Consider the following 21,192-nt stretch of genomic DNA (forward strand, 5'->3'; position numbering starts at 1 on the left):
GGGGAAAAAATCCCAGCCTTCAATTCTGAAGTAAATTTCTTTATTACCTATCAGTTAATGAATATAAACTTTTTTTTATGTGGCCCTTCATGTAGGGGAAGAGAAAGTTGCTTCTTGCCCATTTCAGAACCAGTCAGTGGCAGACTGTGCACTGCCAAATGGAAGATTTCTTGGTATCATAGAGCACGTTTCCTTAGTCCCTGGCAGACTGACACTTCAGTTTCAGGCTGAAAAAGCCAAGACCACAAACAGCATGGGAGGCTGCAGAGCAATGGTTTTCAACCTTCCTGGATATGAGTAACTAGTATGTTTTCCAGCAGAAGTGGAAACACTCCGTCAGCAAATTTACATCTTCTGACAGCAGGTTTACCTTTTCAAACTATTTTTCCCACCTGTACCTCAGGCTTCTGGCTGAAAACTGCTCTGCCGTGCTGGTTAATCTTGGGGAATATAATGTGATTTATAGCAAGCAAGATTTGTTGAATACAGCACTTCCTGTCATCCTGTATCACTTGGTCAAACTTTCTACTCTGTGCAAAACGCATATCAGATATTAATTTTGCCAGCCTACAAAACCTGGCAGGACAGTCCCACACAAGTAATCTGTCTGTGAGCAGAGCAGCTCTACCTTACACTGCTGATGTGCCTTGCAATGAGGGAATCATCTGTTCAGGGCTGACTTTCATTCCAATATTTACTGAAGTCATGCAGCTACTTCTAAATATGATCCACAGGGAAACCATGAACTTGTGTTCCCTGCCAGACACAATACTTAGGAAGCCCAAGAAACCAACTCTGCCTCCTATTTTGACACCTGCTCCCTGGATGCAGACAAATTCATACAATTCCCCAACATCCTTCATGATCTTAAGGCCTCTCAGCATTTTGGTTTGTAGACAACAGTAAAGAGCAGCCCACAAGGAGTCCACTCTCAGTCCTTCACAGGGATAAAGGCCATAACTCCTCACCCAGTAAACTGCAGCTGGCTGGGTGATAACTTGGTTCATCAAAACACAGATCCTTCTTTGGTTTAGAATCATTACACTTGGTTTTGCTGTATATAGTTTTTCTACCTGCAGAAGCTTTTATCTGGTCTAGCAGGGCGTACACAATGGTAAAAAGGTTGTAACATACCTGAATTGTGTGAAATGCTGAAATACTCTGAAAAATGAAAGGATTGCTCATTCACTAAAAAACAATGAAAAAGAAGTCCCTTACACTCATGATAATTAAGACTCCAAAGCACCTCTGGTAAGAGTAATCTGTTAATACTAGCATGTTGCCTGATTTCCAATATTAATAATTTCACATTACATTGCTTTTTATCCAAGAGATAGTGCTGAGGATTTTTTACTTTCCTTCTCTTTTCTATGCTGTTAAGACATTTCTTAAAAAAATATTTCAGTGCTCCAGCCTAGATATAGATGAATGATTTGTATTTGGTTTAAGTTTTCAGGATAGTGGTGTTAATTTTGTCATGAGTCTATTGTACAGCTGTGAGTATTTTTAGGAAACAAACAGTAAAATTAGTTGAGATGACCCTACACTAAGCCATTTACATTTACACTAAGCTCATTAATGTACTTCATACATTCACTTCAAAAAGATCTGAGAAGACTAAACTGAATAATCAAATATTTACAATACCATTTTTTTAAAATCTGAAATGTCTTGCAAAAAAAGCTTAAATTCATTTTTGTCCACCACCTTTCAGTTCTGTGCACCATCTAGAAGGTATAGAAGTTACTAGGCTACAAATTTTGTTACAATTCAAGAGTTTAAGATGATCAATCCACATTTTGTTCCTGTTAGGAAAATTTAGGCTTGTTACAGATTTGTGTTTTAGCATCTCACTTGCATTAAGTTAAACCTTACTAAACCTGTGATAATAATGATGATATCCTAAATGTGAGCACACACAAGCACTGCCTGAAACAGTTCACAGCTCTAAAAGCCTTCTCCATCAGGACTGTACAATCAGAAAATGTGGAGCTATTTTCAAGGTGCCAAAACAGTTGGCAATTTTACTGCACAACTCAGAAATCTGGCACAGCCTTTCTCTGCTTCTTAACAACAATTCTGTCTCCACAGTGTGTAAAGTACCTGCCATGCAGTTTTGCTTGGATGTACAGACAATGTTTTCCATTTTATTTGAAAGCATGGACAAGAAGCCCTAGATGTTGCTGTAGCTGATGAATGCAAAAGGGTTTTATTTTCTAACAAATACCACATTGGTGCAATTTTTTTATTTCAACTATTTTTATTCCTGAAACAGAGAACCCAACCCTACTGATACATGCTGACAGTTCTAAAATTTTATCCACAAAGAGAGTTCATCAGTTATGACATAGGCTCTCCTCAGTCTTTGAAAAGGCCATGCAGAGATAAGTCTTGTAACCAGAGACCTATTTATCACCAAAGATAAATAATCACAGAGAAAATTTATTAAACAGTGGTAAGCAGCCACAGGTTTTTGACCTGTGGATGTACAGCCATTGTCCAACAGGAACATAAATGTACAGATAGCAGGCAATCCACCGGCTTTTCCATCATCATTACCCTTTCCAGACTCTCAAATATTTCCTGGACTGTTTGGTAACTAGAGCAGAAAGCAAAACCAGGAACAGGAATTAATGAAGTGACACAACTCATCTTGGCTGGACATGAGGTAAGTGAGGGTTAGATAAGGCCAGGCCAAGCTGTACAAACAACAGTTTAGTAGTGAGGAAAGTCCAGGAAAAGTGCTAACGACGAAATTCAACATTCAAATCTGAAAAACATCATTGCTGACTTGTGAATCATCAAATATTTTCATTTATAAGCTGTGCTCACATCTGATGTTTGGACAAGAAAGGGAGATAGGGCAAACGGATGCAATTTCAGCTTTGCCATAAAATCAGACAATTTGGCTCCACTGTTCAAATATCCTGTATTAGAAAGCACACACACCTTCCATTAACACTATTAAATGAAAAAGGAATGAAACTCCAGACACAGGAATAATAACATGGGCATTTGCTCTAAATTGAAGAGTGCTCATATTCATAGCCTGGAAATCTCCCTTTGGGAATTTTAAGCAATTTATTTTTCGTTATGTTGGAGAGAATGTTAGGTAGAGAGAACCAAAGAATGCCTACAACTTCTGTGCAGTATTCAAATAATAATCTACCATTGACAGAATACACCACAGAAAGCCAAGCTGTACAACTGCACTGACCTCTTCCCTGACAGCAGAGAGATAAAAGTGGCTAAGGTTATATAAATAATTGTTTGGTCTTGTAGACCTATTTCCAATACTCTCATGTAGATGATTTATTTTGGGATGCCTTTCATAACAACGTTATTTTATTATGCAGAGATAACCAAAATGCCAAAATGTCTTGCCTAAAGTCTTGATTAACAACCCAACTAACAATTTGGGTTCCTTTTTTTTTTTTTTTTTTTTGTTTAATTGGACAGTAGATCCAACATAAAATTAGACAATTGAGATGTCACTTCTTGAAATGTTCTTCATGAATTCCACATGCTTCTTTGTTCTTTACAGAGAATCCCTATTTTAGCACTGTCTCTGGTGTATATTCACAGTATTTCTAAGATACATAAAGTCCAGGAGAGAACACATTATAACATCCTTGATTATCCACTGAAAAGAGGCAGCAAGGCTGGACTAGTTACCTCACCCATAAATAGTACAGGACTTCAGCCTCAGTAAAAGGCTCAAGAATGAAATAATAGGGTTATGGGTGAGTATCCACAGCACCTGATTTAACAGTGCAGCCATCTGAAGTTTGGTGAAACATCCAAAGTACCTATTAATTTTTCACATGTGACTTGAGACTCTCCTTAATGAAGTCTCATTTTCAGAAAACTGTGAAGGCCCATCCTTCTGAAGACACTGTTAGTTACCAAGACAAAAACTAAGGTTTTTAGGGTTTGCCCATGTAGGGAAACATAGCGTGAGGCTCCTGCTAAACCACATTAGATGGAGGCTGCAAAGAGACAGGTGTACACAATTACCTGCTCCTGCACAACTCTTTACCAGCATTCTGAGCACAGCTGATCGCCTGTCTACCCCTGTGAGTTTTGCAGAACACCTGGAGAAGCAAACACTTATTTTCCATTCCTATTCTGAAGATGTTGTTAAAGACAGTGATGGAAATTAAATTTCTGGCGCAGGTCTTTAAGTCTCTAGCTGCATTCTTCCATTTCATATTTTTTTATAATCTACTGTAAGCATCCACTGTTGGCCACCACCATTCACTGTCAGAGACTGCACATCAGGGTAGACAGATCTTCAGTTAAACTTGGTCTGGCCAGCTTACACACTTTTGATATTAAAATATAAATACACATAGTAGGGACCAGATTCTTTGCATCCACTGTTGAGAGTCCTGATTTTTTCTTCCTATACTAGGTATAATTTAAAAATCTTTGTAAATTCCATCAGCATAGAACATGAAACTAACTGGACATCAAGGAGAAATTCTAAAGAATGCTTTAGGTGATTTCCAAATATCTGATAACTAGGCAAACAAAACTGGCATTCAAGAAAATCTATCCACCTCCATAACTGGCACAAGTGACTTTTTATGGAATTTTCTCCCAAGTGCATATGGGGTCTAATAGGCTTAGTATATAAAGGACTTCTAATTTGTGTTTAGTTTGTGCAAGTAGGTGATTCAGCCACTGAATTAAAAGCATTGCAAATTAAATAAAGGTATGATCACACAGTCTAGCAGTGCTTCCTGAGTAGATTGCACTAAGAAAAAAAATTAAAGAATTAAAAACATAAAACTGAGATTGTAAAAACATAAAACTGAGACTAGGAGGATGAATTTTATAATGATCCAGTGACACACCTCATCCAACTTTGCAGATGCCCACATCTGTGTCAGAAAAATTCTTATTTCCAGGACACGATTTATCTGACTTATTTTTGCCTCCAATAATGCAAGGCAAACTGCATTAAGAAAATTTCTCTTCCTCAACCACAAAGGGAAAGCAAAGCAAATGGTTTAAGTGGGCTGATCTCTACTACTGAGATCCACCTTTGCAAAGATGAAATCCACCCTCTGTCCTCTTCAGATAACCCTGGAAAGTAAAGGAGCTCTGTCAATACACCAAATGCTCCACAGACAGAGCCAGGGCCTGCCTCCCTCCCAATACAACAGACTTGATTTATTCTGAAATTTAGGTCTCTGAAGGAGGGCAGAGACCATAATCAAGTGCCTGAGCCTAATTTCAATGTTGAACTAAAAGAATTATAGGGTGTATTATTAATGGTTGTGACTGACAAACGTTTGCCTGAGGACAGACAAATGCAGGAAGCGAATGTTTCTATTGATTCACATGTTAGTCTTGTGACTTGTGACCCCAGAAAACTTTTAAAACAAAGGCAGAACCATGTTTTCAAATTACCACAGGAAAAGTAAAGTAATCCCACCCCCACCAGTCAAACAATTTTACAGCCAGCAGACTGCACAAAACCACATGAAGGAGATATTTTTAATTAAGTGCAATATAAGGAAAATAATGGTTACCCGTATTCAGTTTAAACAATTATTAGCAAAAGGGCCTTAGCATTTGAAAGTAAGCCATTTAAGAAAGGCTTACTGTCTGAAGCATAGGCTGTTTCCGATTATAAAGTAGAGCTTTTAATTAAGATTAGTAAGGCCTAATTCAAGCTATAATCTGGTTCCTTTAGTTAGCAAATGTCTATTAAAACCAAGCAATTAAGGTTAAATGGGTTGAAGCATTTAAAGCACTCCCTCCTGCTTCAAATACTATAATAGAAAAGACTATGTCAGTGACTAATACAGACCAGAAGACATGTCTTTATTTCCCTTAAGTTTTTTACTTCCTTGTTGATCATAAAGTTTATTGAAGAAGAAACTCTTGGTAAACTAGGTTTCAGGTGAACAATATGTTGTTAATTGTTTAAAAAACAAATTCTGCAGTTTTATAAAGTTTGCTCCTATTATGTTTTTTTCCTTAATTTTCTAAATATCAATAAGAACATGCACTAAACTTCCCAGAGGTGTATTTCTGACTTTTGACAGTTGTGATCATACTTGGCTTGGGCTTAAGCATAGATGTTGTGTGTATTTGACAGATAAAGGTAGAAGTAAACTATGATTTCTACTACTTACATAAATGGACTCAAAGCATTCCCACCTCATCTTCCATTTCCCATTTTTCCCATTTTCACAGCTTGTTCAAAGACTGAAATTCTTCATGCTTGGTCCCATCTTTAAAATCAAGTTATTTTAGCAAGTTCAAGCCAAACAGGGTGAGCAAATCAAGGCTGTATTCCTGAGGGCACGAGAGCCTCCCCCACATCCCACTGCCTGGCTGCGCCAGAGCCCATCTCCAGCAGGACCCTCTGGGTGCATTCACACTCAAACCTTTCACCTGCCTTTTGGACTCTTCAGAACTGCCCCAAAGCACCCAAATACATCACAGTTTTAAAGATAACAGGCTGTCCTCTCCATCAGATAGAAAATGCTGTGTGCAAGCAGGAGCACTGAGGTGTTCTCCCAGCTACAAACACTGGGGCTTTCCTCAGCGAATGGCAGCATCAAGGAAATCATGCTGGTCCTTCCTGAACATGTGCCCCCATTCCTTGAATCCAGACTCTGGCTAACTCAGGCAATTTTATCATGTTATCCTACTCAGGATAAAGACTGATGTGGAGCAGGCTACAGCAGCTGTCTGTTGCCTTCCATACAGACCACCAGAATACTTGTCTTAAAAACAGCTCAAAGTTAGGACTAGGACCTAATCATAACATCAATAGTCATGGACATCACTAAGAGCCTTTCAGCAGTACAGGAATGTATTCTGGTAACTCTTTTCTAGTAACTCTTTTTTGGTTTTGTGCGGCAAAATCCAGTGACAGAACTCAGAAATGTGCATTGGAACCTTCTGTATTAACTCAAGGTAAAATGCGTTATTAAGCTGTTCTAGAAAATTAATGCTACTGCTGTTGCTATCCTGAATAGACTTCTGTGTATTTCCTATTTAGAATGAAAGCTGAAGCTTTTGGGTTTAGCTCCGTAAGACCACATATGATGCAGTCAACAGGTAATTTTTTATAATGCAGTTCTTGCACTTCCCTCAAGACACAGATTTTTTTTTAAAAATATATCAAAACAGACAGTGAAAGGATGCAAAGTGCCAGAAGGATCAAGAAGAGAAATACATTTAATGTACACCTAGATGTGATTGTTAATATGAAACTTAAATGACAGCAACTTAGAGTTTATCCATATCACAAAAAAGCATCTTCCTAGTAAACAATCATACTATAAGCAATTTGATAAGGTCGTTTCCACTGTTTAAGATTTTGAGAAAACTGTATTAAAAAAGTTCTTCCATACACAAGTCACAATCTCCTTAAACGTAAAACTGTGTGTATGCAGAATAAGCTGCTGCCATTTTCACAAAGTGAAACATTCTATACCTAATGAAACAGACTGTACCCAACCAAAGCATTTTAGTATTCAGGTTTTTGTATTCAGACAACAGGCTGAGGTTGTCTATTCCTCTCTTATACCCATTCCCTGGCTCATTCTTACAGCAAAACAGTCACAGGTCAGAGAAATCCTGGCAGCCCTCCTCCCCTCATTTGTTTCTTGCGCTCTCAATACGTCTGCACGCTCCCATCTGAATAGAGGTAAAATTGTTTCCTTAGGAATTCGAGCCAAGCAAAAGCCAGAGGGTTCCACTTGTGTCTGCCCTCTAGTAGCCAAATAATGCAGTTAGCCTCCCTCAGGGCTTTGGGTTGGGTCTGCAGCACAGCCAAAGGAAGCTGCCTTTCCCCAGTCTGCCCATGCACACAAAGCCACCACCAGAGCCCTGGGGAAAATCCCAAATCAGGGGCAGGAGTGAACCATTCAGAGCACCTGCCTCTGCAGAGCATGCTGCACCAAGATCTGCACTAAAGATCAGGTGAACTCCACCACTGTGCAAGCAAGAATTGGGCTGCTTTAAGAGAAAAGTGGTGTGTGGGTGGGGAGGGAGATGCAAAGAGGAGCTTTGATCGCATGCATCTTTAGACAGGTTGGAATGCATCAGGAAAAAATGGAAATTTCCAAATAAAGTTGACTTTGGTGCTTCGTAGTTAGAGAAAAACATTGGCATGTCTCCAAGTCACAGGTAACATTGGCATGTCTCCAAGTCACAGGTTTTATGGAATCCTTTCCCAACAAAGTTCTGCAAACAGAAATGTGCAAAAAGAATAAAGGCACAACTCTGCTTGGTAGAGACACTGACATCTCTAGAGGTATGAAGTCAGATATTGAATTCCTTCTGTGCATGTGCTGCCAAACAACTTAGATATGCATTACCTAGCCTACTTATTCAGCAAAGCAAATACCCCACTTACTTCAACCCCTTTTTCCACTATAACAGGGAGAATGAAAGTTCTGAATGTGACCTCTGCTTCCAGATAATGAAATCAGAACAAAGGCACTCAGTGCAGTTTCCCTCTTACAACAGCAAGAACTAGAGTGCACAGCAGTAATGTCCTGTACTATTTTCAGCAATGACATGTCCAACAAATACCTATTTCTGCAGAGGTTGCCCTTCTCTGAAGCACTTTCTTCAGCAGAACCATTCTCTCCAACAACATTACTAATCACCAAAATGGTATTATGCATTGCTCTTGGTTTTTCCCCCCTCAGTTAAATTTCTATGCTCTCTGAGCACGATGTTAAATGTAAGGACTGACAGTGGTTCTTGCAGATTAAGGCATGGGAAGGATAATATGAAGCTTAGTGACCTCACTCTGAGAGAGTAAATGAAACCTGGCTTTTATATTCTCTGAGATAACAGCTCACCTGCTTAAAATATTTACTGTAAGAATCAGAACAATCTGAAAGTTGTCTATTTAATATGTCTGATTCTTTGATGGCTATACTGTAAAACATTGTCAATAGCTGTGAAAGAATGGTCTTGAATTTGATAAGTTGTCTATGGGTCCTACAGCACCAAACAAACTTCACTAAGTTTAGGTCTAAAGCATGTGCAAGATCAAGGTCTTAAATCACCTTTTTAAATGATCCAGATTTTTTTTAATTCCTTGGTCACTGAAAGAAAAACTGTGACCTTCTACAGGCTCCAGAAAAGCAGCACTACAACATAAAATAAGGCAGCAGCTTCAATTTAATAAAGCACTTACACATAATTACTTTAAAAGGTAACAGTTTCTTAAGATTAAACACAGGCTTGAGCACTCAGGTGATTCATGGCACTTAAACAAAAAAAATTCTTCCAACTGTAATGTAAGGGTATTCTTTTTGCTCAGCATCTTAAATGTGAAGAAAAGTCTTGAAATTTCAAGGGGGTCTGTCAGACCCTATATTCACTTTCTTATAACTCTGCCAAACATTTATGTATGAACTACATTTTTTCTTGTAAGGTATCTGCTTTAGAGAAGGTAATTTTTTTCAGTTGAAATTAAAAACAAATATATATATGCTAAAACAAACTAAGGGAAAAAACTCCAGGAAATTAGCTTTTTTTTCTAAAGGGATTATATGGAAAAATCACTGCTTTGGTAGGTTTAAAAAAAAAATTTCCTCAACTGCTTCAACAGATTTAATACTGTCAGATTTCGTTTCTAATAAGGTGTCAGGGAGTTACCTTTCAAGAGACTTCTCAGGACAGAATAAGATGGTCAAATTACAGCTGAAAATTTGCCAAAAAAAAAAACCTACCCATCTAAAAATTCATTAACCCCTTCCCCTCCTCCAAGAATATAATAAATCCAAAGCTCAACAGGCATCTGCTGAAATTTAGGCAGCTGAAGTTTCCAAAACGTCCTTCTTGGTAGATGCTTTGTTCAATCTTATGCTGTAGTTTCACACCACAATGGCTCCAGAAACTAAACCAGATTAGGAAATCTGTTCACCTTATTCACCACCACCTTCTCCCGGCCATGAGTCTCAGCCTCTATGTCCCAGTTCATTGACTTTTCAGTGCAGAAATGCTTACAGGGCATTTTGGGGGTATTATTTCAGCAATATTCTCCACAGACTAGCCCCACATCAACCACCCTTGTGCAAAAGAAAAAGCAGCATCAAGGAAAAGGAGCTTCCTAAACCAGTGCAGAGGGAGTACTACTTTTGCCACCAGACTCCATGCAGGTTTTCCCTACAGATTCCTGCCATCCGTCCTCCATCTCAGGACTGCCTGAGGTAGGCCAAACCTGGCCTGCATTTAGGGCTCACAGCTATCCTGGGCTAGAACAGCCTGGGACTGGTACCATGGGTGCAGAGGCTGTACCCACCATCCTCAGGTATCCATCATCTGGTGCCCACCATCCATCATTCCCATTCCTCCACAGTGTCCTGCCAGCATGGATGCTAATGAGCAGAGTGGATGCTGCCTGGCTCAAATGCAGAGGAGACAGAAGCAGCATTAGTGCAGCTTTTTTGGGCAAGGGAGCAGCAGGAGGTCACATTCCCTAACTCCTCCTCTGCCATCACCCCAGCAGAGGGTCCCTGACCATGTCTTGCATCAGCCTCCAAACAAAGAATGTGCATTTCAGTAGGGCAGTGAAGACACACATGGAGACAGTGCCCATAACCAAAGGGGAGCTAACAAATGATGGCAATCAGCCAGGCTAAGATGTTTTTCCAGCCAGACACCGAGAGAAGAGACATGGCTCTGCAGAGGGTGGCAACAGCAGGGAAGGTGCTGAGGAACAGGTGAGCTTTGAGCTGTGGATGGGGGCCAGGAAAGAGGTGGAGAAAAGGGAGAAAAAGCAAGAAAAGAGAGCTGGTAGTAGCTGTTTTGACTTAAAGACAAAACCCAATGGAAAGGACCAGTAAGGGGCACTTAGAGCTGCCAGCTCTCCTGGCCCAGTGGGCTTGCTGTGACACTGGCTCTCAGAAAAACACTGCTGTAACTGCAGCAAGCTACTGAGAGGACAGGGGAAGGAAAGCTAAATGAAATAATTGAAAATACATGAGAAAAGAACAAAAGAGAAGTGGGGTTTGCAGTAGGGAAATGACAAGGCTAAAAGACAGGTGAGTAACAGAATACACAAGACAACATAATGAAGACTGCAAGGAAAGGGGACTGCACCAGAAGTAAAGGTGATGGGTGGGAAAACAAGGAAAACTGGGTAGTATCTGGCAGATGTAAAATGAATGAAGACAAAAGAAGGACAGACCTATTGAGCTTAGTACACTTTATTTATGCTCCTTCATTTCATTATAATTTTCCTGGCAGTTAATTTACATTGTGTATCTGGGTGGAAAGAAGTTCCTTCTAACAACCAAGTTTATATCACCCCAGGAGGCCTCCCTGGGCTCTGCATCTTAGCAACTGTTGGGCCTGATGAAATTTTATAAATAAGTTCCCAGAGTACCCATAGACCATCCAGCAGACAGGGAGCTTATCAACTATTTAGAGAAGTGTCCTTGGAAAAAAACCTCCTTTTTTCCAAATTGAGAATTACATGTAATGCTGTTGAAGAATGAGGCCCATATTTCATACGGGATGGTATTTGTTTATGCAAAATATAGTGATATTTGTATCCAAGAAGCATTCTGGAGAGGAAAAAAAAAGTTGGAGCGAAAGTTCTTTTTCTAAGTCAAAATGGAAGATTTCCAAAGTGGACCACCGGGGGAGCTGTTCACTGAAGCAGCATTATGGGCTGTCAAAAAGCAGCTCTGAGAGGTAGGACAGGGTAGGGAAGAAAAGGGAGAGGAGAAAACAATAGGGTTCATGACACATGGGGACTGATGGCCCTGGGAGCAGTTAAACAGGGCATGTCAGCCCAGCTAAGGGATATTCTGGTTTTAGTGGATGAACTACTGAACAAAGTTGGGAAACTAAAGCAATTTGAATAAATAAATAAATAAAATCAAGGCTCAACTCGGACCAAAACAAAAGCCCTATTCACTGAACAGAAAGAAGCATGAAGGAGGAAAAAGAAAAAAGTTATCATAAGCTGTTAATTCACTTAGGCTGTAATAAAATTCTGATTTAATACAGAATGTTCTCAGAAGTATTTTCTTACTTGCAGCTATTTCTCCACTTCTCCATCTCCCAAGAAAATTCATCTCCTGATGCAAGTTAGAAAACTAACAAGTCAAAATTGAGTATTAAATAGTACTAGACAATTAAAACAAAAAAGGAGAAAGAAAAAAGCAGAGATACAGAAGGCTTCAGAATTCAGTTCTGTGAACATTTTTATCCACCTAAACCAAATAAAATGTATCAATCTACCCAATAAGTGAAAATAAAAAAGCAGTTACCAGCTCAAATCAAATAAGCTAGTTTATATTCTCTCTCCTTCATTTTTTGAAAACAGCTTCATTGTGAAAGCTGCTTTCAGTGAAATCAGCACAGAGGCTCATCCAGAGTAAAGCCATAATTTGTGTGAATCAAACTGGGAAGGAAGATTTGATCCTGGAATAGAAATCCCCATAAAATTTGGAGGTGGCAGAGCGTGCTGCTCTGTGCTCAGATGGTCTGTGCAAGGCAACCTCACAAATCCAGCAGGACAGACTTGAAGCACCAGGCGTCATCTGGAGCACAGCCTTAGGGGAGGGTGACATGAACTTCAACACGAGACATGAGCACCATCTGTCAAGGTATTGTAACCCCAGAAAGCACAGCAGCTTCAGCACCTAATATCCCCTGCAGACCTCATTTGGGGAGACCAAGGGAGTCCTTGAAAGTATTAATTCACCTTCTACTGCAATTGGAAGAATCATCAATCAGAAGTCACTTAAGCTGACTTGTTCAGTGGTATTACTGTTATTCTGCAGAGACAGACAGAACAAGTCTAAGTTCACTAGAGTGGTGCAAGCATCAAGATGCCCAAGTTTCAGAAACCAAAGGACACCCAGCAGTGTTCCAGCTCTCCCAGGACATCATTGATGAAGATGACTTACTTAAGAAAGAACTGCTGAGAGTGGATGGATGGGACACCACGGAGCTCTTAAAAAAACGGGATCATTGTTCCACTTAAAGGACATCCAGAAGTGCCTTACTTATCCCTGCAGACAAAAGGAGGCTCTTGTATGAGATACTGGACTGGGAGCTGGGAAATGAGAAGTCTGGAAAGTTCTGTGTTTCCAAATCGATTGATTCAGAGCAGCCCTGTCACAATATTTGGATTCACTTTTGAAGAGCATGAGAAGAACTCAACAGGTATTTCAAAGGCCATAATAAAATGAAAACCCAATGAGGGAAACCATGAATGAGCTTCTTAAGGAAACGAAAGATAAAACAGGTCAACAAGATTAAAATTATAAGAGGAGTTTTAAGTCAAGCTTGGACAGTCAATCATTATTATTTAAATGAAAGTGATGAGAGGTTTTTCCAATTGCTTAGATTTGTTTAAAATCCATTAAAAACAGATCTAACAAACAGGTGCGAGTAGAAACTTGGCTTCACATCCACAAAACTACTGAAGATGATAATGACTGTTCACAAGGGACAATTGGTCTGTGCTTCCAAATGGACATATGCAGAGACTGAATATACCTGTGACTGAAGCAGGAATGGTTTATTTTGAGATTGTACCATGGTTAAACCCAGTGAGGTGCTGCCACTGGGGCAATCAAGAATAAAGGCCCTTATTGCAGATTATCACCATCACCTCCCTATTTATCTAGAATGATTATTTACATTAAGAAAAAGACTACAAATACATGAACATGTGACTGACTTAAATCTCTAGAACTGCACAATCCTACTCACCTAGCAGTTGAGCAGAACTGCCGCTGCAATAGCACAAATTTCCAAAGTGAACAGAAATCTGAAAATCACCCTCCCAGGGCAGACTCTACCAGGACACTTTGCCATGGTATGTATATGTTGCCCTCAGCAAGAAATCCATCAACAACATGATGAAGCTTCACAGGAGAATTAAAAAAAAAAAAAAAAAAAAAAAAGGGGGGAAAAAGTCCAGCTGAAAATTGTGAACACTTCTGCACAAAAAGTTCAAGAAACATTCTAACAGCTGTATGAGATAAATTATTAAAAGAACTGAAGCAGAAGTCTGAAAATACCATGAAAGACAGTTGAAAAAATGCTCCAAGAGGAAAATCTCAGTCAATATGGGAAAGCACTGAGTAGAGTTTAACAATTCAGAAGTAACAGGTCCCAATAAACATGTCTTAAGGGTTCTACATGTAAAGTATAATCCAAAAGGAAAAAACCAACAGCCAGAGGAACTCACTGAAATTACAGTCCCACTGAGAATAAAAAGTAGGCTAAGAAAAAAAAAAAATCAACCTATAAAATAAACTTAACACTAACTGGATATAAAATGGGCATAGGTAAACATAAACCAACAACTATACGGAGTATTGTAACCATTAATGGCATGAGAGTTTGGAGTAGTCAGAGAAGTAGTATGGGGTAAAAAACTGGGTTTGAGAGCTAAACCCCTTCCTACACAGTTCAATGACAGAATATCCTATAACTGCAAACACACAACATTGCATTGGAGACAAGGAACACTCTGTCAACCCCAGGACCCGGAATCCTTTTGAACTTTCTGGAATTTCCATTCCTTCAACACAATTTTGTTGAGATATCAACCAGTGAGGAAGCCAAAATTCAATGTTGAGAAGGTAAGAACTAAGTCCTATGGATCATGAAAGATCATGCCTGCAGCTGAATCCAGTCTGCTGCACTTCAGATCCTGACTGAAATCACAACGGAGAAGACTTCTTAGGTAATAGCAGGTGTGGCAGGGCAAGTAAATTAATTAATTGTGAATAAATGGATTTTGTATATTGACTAGAAAGAGAGAATTATTTTTTAAAGATTATCTGGGTTGGACACATTATTCTGTCCTATGAAAATGCCAGCTAGAGAATTTGTGTTCAAGGGATATTGATCCATTACATGATATGGGAAAATATCATGGCAATGCTGACCATGAGGCTTTACAAAGCATAACAGATATCTTAAAGGAAGAAAAAGGTCAACTGAAATCTACAGAGTGAAGCAGAAGACAGGATACAAGAAGAATGAGGAACTCTTCTGTCTGGAGAAACAACTGTGCTCTGTGGAAAGAAACAGGTCAAGTGGTTCAGGCAAGAAAGCTGGCCAGAAAAAAAATAAAAGAAGAAAAAGATCTGTGAACTGACAAGTCATCCTTAATCTTCACAAACTCTGGAGAAACCCAAGCCAAAAGACATTTTGAGAGAAAATCAAAGCTCAGAAAGAAACTCCCTACTGATGAAACTTAACAGACTGTCAGGAAAATGTTTCATTTCCATATAATTGCTTCTAGAGTTCTTCACATGTCCTTAAAGGAATATTTGTGTCATATGCATTTCTCCCCACCCTTCAGCTCACAGCAGCAAACATGAGCAAAGTGGCTGGGCTCCACATTTACTGCACTGATCTAAGGATTCCATTGTTTTGAAAAACTATGAATAAATACACAAGAGTACACAAATAAATATTGATATACTGGACACATTTGTACAAATATGTGCTCCTCAGAATCATCCAAAAAATGTTACTTCCCATACTCTACCCTTTACTCTAGAATGGATTTTCAGTGAACAAAAGCAATATTTAAGACTACCACTTAGAATAAACAAACATGCACCTTGCTAAATTAATTGCAATGCCTCAATACAACCTAAACTGGCAGCTCACTAAAATTTATCAGAATGAATCTGATAGCATGTCTTTAAGCTCACTGTGCTGCACAAATGGCAATTCTACTCACTTAGTAAAATCTGGCTGTATGAGAGAGCCTGGGCTATAAGTGAGTTAGTTATTATATACTCAATGTTCTTCACAATGAAGTAACACTGGTTGATTGCTGCAAACTTAGTTAAAGAGGCTCATTATCTGTACAAAATCTTTTTCTCACAGGTAACTAGCTTCACTGATCAAAAGGCTTATTTTGAAAAGCCCAGTTATAAAGACTGGACTTTAAAATCAAGACAAGAATTATTTAATGACCCAGTTTTAGTTTTAGCACAACAAAAACAATCCAGTGGGTTTCATCTTTGTTAACAGTCACTTTTATCTTATAAGATAACTTCTAACAGCTGATCACTGAGGTTGTCTTGTGACAAAATACTAAATACCAATCAAGTAAGCTAGTCTGTTTATTTCCATAGGTTTTGAATACTTAACCTCAAGATGCAAAATAACCCACTTTCCATGTAGAGTAGGCCTGAGGCATATCTTAGACCTGCCACTGACCCTTTCTGAAGCTTTCTGCTTTTACCAAAATTTGGTATTAATTACCAATTTAAGACATGGAACCAATGCAAAATCTTTGGAACTGCTGACATAATATTGTAGGAAAAAATGTTATATGTCATGCACAGTAACACCTGGTTTAGACAGCTTATATTACCTGACTAATGCTGAACATCCATGCAGTTTTGCAGTCTGTCCCAGTTTACTTATCAGGCTTATCAGACACTAAATTCTATTAGATATTAGTTTGATATCAGACACAGATGTTCCATTATTCTGTACATCATTAAAAGGATCACTCTTGCTTTTTACTACTTACTGAGTTTGGGATTTTTAGGGTTTTTTTAACTGAACCAAGGCAAGTCAGGCAGAGATATATGTGTATTAGACAAGCATGAATATAAGCCACATCTACCGCTAAACAGAGCTCAACAACTAAAATATGAATAGTTAAAGCATAAAGAAACTTTTAATGTAGAAAAGCAATACAAGAAGTACCAGTGCTGGGAATGCTCTAACCTCCACAGCTGCGGCCTTGAGTACATTATCTCAGAGTTCCGTAGTTCTTTCCCTGGAAGGGATGAGTAGAGAAAGAACTGGTGCTGAATGATTACCCTGTTTGCAAGAAAGAAAATCCAGCTTCCAGAGGAACAGCAGCTCAAAGATGCTAGAGCACCAAAAGGTGGACAATCAGAATTTGTCAATTTAAGCCCATGACAGAAAAATATGACAACCACAGAAATGCTTTTGGAGGGCACTTGAACAAACATTTTGGAGGTCCATGGTGAATAATACACAATTTCAAATTTTTGTAGACCAAATTAATTTCTAGGTCTTCAATCTTTTTAATGGACTGGTTATAGATGTTTTTTAAAAAGCTGCATTCTGCTGTAGAATGAGAGAGACTTGGAAGGAAGATATTTTACCTACTAAGTATCTACAAGTGGGAAAAAGTAACAATCTTGCATCTTTTATTTGTAAGGCATTCTGCTGTGATTACAATATTTGTTCATTTCACCAGAGAATCTCTCCACTGAGATTCAACAGACAAGATGAAGAGTGTAAAACCCAAAATATGAGTGTACATAGAGCCTAATAAAACCTGCTAGGTCTTGTTCAATTACAAGACTGTTGTGAAGACATAGGGAAGTAAAGTAAGTTTTTTCAAGTCTGTTATAAGTGCAATAATCTGAAATGCTTCCTTTTAAAGTAATATTCCAAGGACTAGAACTATACAATCATGACACATGTAGAGTGTCAAAGAGAATCAAACTCCAGGGTCCTGTCTGAGTAGGTACAGAAAAATACCTTCTGTGACTTGTCTGGGGAAATCAATGGCAGACTGAAATCAATGGAGTCCTTTCCATCCGCTCTCTGCTGGGGAGCTGGCCAAGGGCCCGGCCCATCCCATCCCATCCCCAGGCCGCACCCACGTGTTCAGCGCAGCGCTTCCAGCCCCAGGGGCAGTGGGCCCACCACTGCCCAGGAGGAACTGGTGCTACCAGAGAACGCCATCCCCTCACACCCTCTTTTCAATTTTATTCTTAAGAGCAGGCTGGCGGGCACAACGTTTGCGGTGCCGGATAATTAGCAAAAGCAGCAGGGGGATGCTTGCCAATAAACACCCAGATTTGAAGTTAAGCAGCTGTAAATCTGCATTAATCGTTTCAGGAATTCAGCTATTTACAAAAGCTTTCAAAGAGCAAACAAATAAAAGAAGGGAGGGGAGAAGAGACAGGAGAGGAGCCGATCTGTCCTTACCTTCACACTGCTTCCCTTCCCCTTTGTAGCCCGGCTTGCAGATGCATTTGTAGGATTTTGGCGTGTTTTGACAAATTGCGTCGATGTGACAGTCATCCGTAGCTTCTGCGCACTCGTCAACATCTGGAAGCATAGAAGGAACCCCAAGGGGACAGATAAGAAGGGAGACCAGAGCCACAAAACAGCAAGGATAGATATTCCCCTTGAAGCTGTTTGCCTGCCTGCCTTACCAGTGTCATGCTGGAAATGAGAACATCTTAGGATAAATAACTAAACTAGACAACGTGATATTCTCCTCAAGTCGCTTATAAGCACTACTCCACGGAGCTGGAGGGACTCGGTCTCACATTTCTGCACTATGAATAAAACACTTAGACACTAGAAATTAGCTTCTGCTGTTTAGGTCTGGTACTGGAGACCCACATCTTAGTAAAACAAGAGAATGTTTAAATTACATGTAAGAGGAGAAAAAAAGACCTCTTGCATGTTCTAGCACAGAGATTTTCTTAATTTATAAAGATAGACCCTAGTTTAAATAAACTAAGCTGGTGGGGAATGGGAAAAAGAAATATTTGAACAGCAAAACCACATTAATACTTTTTGCTGAGAAGCAAAATAATAAATAAATGGAAGACCATATGAAACTCGGTAAGGTAGAGTGGAGGAAAGCAACCTGCAATAACATCATCTACTTGGAGTAACACATTTAGGGGGGAAAAGTGCCAGCAGCCGTCCTGACCCCTGCTCGGGTGGGTGCCTTGCTGGTTATGCCCTACTCTGAAAGGGGGGACCCAGACCACTTTTCTTCTTTTCAGAGTAGGAAGCCTTTACAAACATTCGTTCTCTCCTTCACACTTAAAGAGGATGGGGAGGGAGGAGGATGAGACAGAGTCGAGATCTGGTAGTCGTGGGAATGTTAATGAAGTGAGCATGGGGGAAAAAAAACTCCCGACCTATTCAGGGATGGGGTGTGCTGGGAACACGGGAGCACTTACAGCCCTGCCTAAGCTGCCCCTGCCCGGGCACACCGGCACCCGCTGCCCCCGAGGCCAGGGGCGGCGATGCCACCGCGCCCGGGCAGTCAGTCCCGCAGCTCCCAGGGGCTCCTCCCTGCCGCACCCCACAGCCACATCGGGGGCTCCCGGGGGGACACGGGCAGGCAGCCGGAGAGGGACCCGGGAGCTGCACAGAGCACAGCCCCCGCTGTATGGTCAGGAGGAGACAGGGGTGCTGCGGAGGGAGGCACACGGGCATCCAGCGAGAGCCATGTGCAGTTGGTTTCATGCCAATTAGATTAACAGATCCTCCAAAAGGTGCACTAAAGTGAAAACAGTTTTATTGTGAGCTTGAAATCCTAACGCTAATTGTTTCAGAAGTGCTCACTCAGCCATCTCCAGTGATAACACACGGATCCTTCAAAGTCACCGGGAACAGGAGGGGGCTATTTAGAGAGGAGAGAATAAGCAGACATTGTAGCATGGCACACAGCAGAGAACTTCTCTGAGAGGTGCAGACCGGGGCGGCCCCGCGGGGCACCTCTGGAATCCCAGAGAGAGAATTGCCCGGACTCGGTATTGTTATTGTTGTAGAGGTTTATTTGTTTGGGTTTTTTGGTGTTTTTTTTTTTTTTTTAAGAAAGAGGGGAACAGAACATCGAGAGTCGTAATTTTCTTTTCCGGACTAAGGCAGAGCTGCTGTAATCTGTTGCTTTCTTTCTTGTCCATTCGTTTATTTTTACCGCTGAGCCAATTCAAATCTAGCTATGATTTACGTGAATTAGCTTAGGTGTTGCCCAGATCATGCACAGATTCAGTCAAGCACAAAGAGAAAATAAGTTTTTGGGGGGTTTTCTCTGCGTTTTTTTTAATGCTTTGGTTCATACTTTTGAGTCATTAAACCGGCACCCATCTCCCATCAAGATCAGCAAAAGTGACAGCTGGACTCTTTATAATGCCGTCAAAAATTCAAACTGCATTGAGCCAAGGGGGACATTTCACAGCAACCAGAGGATGCCTGGGAGTCAGGCGTGAATGCCAATGAGTCAAATGAAAGGGCAAAACCAAGTATGAGCCCCTGCTCTGCTCCACATCTCACATTGCATTAGTGGGACTGTAAGAACTTCTAGGCTGACTTTGTTCATTTTGTTACATTTAAACTCCTCTATCCGAGGAACAGGGATTTTTTCCACACCCTCCCCCCTCCCTCCCCCCGACGCCTGCCCCCGCTCGTACTTCACCTTAAAAGATTTCTCATCGCACAACTTCAAAACCTGCATGCATTTCTTTCAGAAATCACTTCGGGCTTGAAACATTCCAAAGCAGATAGGATGGGGGGGTGTTCGATTTTTTTGTTTGCTTTTTTTTTTTTTTTTTAAACACCGAAGCAAAGACAAAGTATAATTAGAGCTATTAAAGTGATACGAGCGCCGCTGTTTAAAACACCAGGTCTTCGGGTTAATGCGCAGACAAGGAAAACCTGTTAAGATATCCCAGCCAACGCTTGCTCTGCGGAGTCTCCAGGGCTCAGCACATACTTATCTCGTAGGCACTCAAGAAAAGTAACTTTTTCTTCCCCATCTCTCCCTGCAGAAATCCCTCGGCTCCGGCTGTGGCAAACACGCGAGAAAACGCCTCCCCACCGCAACTTCCAAACCCCTCGGCGCTACGAGCAGCGAGAAGTGACCTCCCCCTGAGCACCTTACAGCGGGCAGAGGAGAGCGGACAGACACGGTCCCCCCGGGGCCGCGGCTCCGCGCCGCCCGCGCCTGGGGAAGGCGGCACGGCGGCGGAGCCCCCTCTTCTTACCTGCGCCCCCGCTGCCTCCCGCCAACCTGCCGGCCCAGGCGAGAGCGAAAAGCAAACAGCAGCGCCGCGAAAAGCAAACAGTGCCCATGATAATGATGCGATCCCCGGTGCCTGTCTGCGATAAGGGACGCGCTCGGGGCCGGCCGCGCGGAGCCGCCGGCGCTGACGCCCTGACAGCGCCCCGCTGATTCGCCGGGGCTCCCGCGGCGGGGGCGGTGCCGGGGCGGGCCGGGGGCAGAGCCACCCCCGCGGCTGCCCCCGCGCCCCGCCGCCCCGGGGAGGGGGTGCTCGGCCCCCGGGGAGCCGGCCCGTGCCCCGGGCGGTGCTGCTGGCGGGGCGTGCGGCGCTGCCCGGCGAGGCAGAGCGGCCCGGCTCGCCGCCCCGACAGGGAGCGCGCAGGGACCCGCAGCGACCCCGCAGTATCGCC

General features: G+C 41.3%; 1 protein-coding gene across 1 annotated transcript in view; it reads right to left on the reverse strand.

The window, feature by feature from the left end:
* The window catches only part of SCUBE1 (signal peptide, CUB domain and EGF like domain containing 1), a 190,323-nt gene extending 169,379 nt beyond the window's left edge, over nucleotides 1–20,944 (reverse strand). The window contains exons 1-2 of the mRNA XM_058022515.1: nucleotides 20,766–20,944; nucleotides 17,962–18,084 (exon numbers count right to left, since the gene is read on the reverse strand). Of these exons, the coding sequence (XP_057878498.1) occupies nucleotides 17,962–18,084; nucleotides 20,766–20,853 (211 nt within the window). The 5' untranslated portion in view covers nucleotides 20,854–20,944. The remainder of the gene's footprint in view (nucleotides 1–17,961; nucleotides 18,085–20,765) is intronic.
* Nucleotides 20,945–21,192: the final 248 nt, after the last annotated feature.

Source organism: Melospiza georgiana, chromosome 4 (genome assembly GCF_028018845.1).
Source record: "Melospiza georgiana isolate bMelGeo1 chromosome 4, bMelGeo1.pri, whole genome shotgun sequence".
Taxonomy (NCBI): domain Eukaryota; kingdom Metazoa; phylum Chordata; class Aves; order Passeriformes; family Passerellidae; genus Melospiza; species Melospiza georgiana.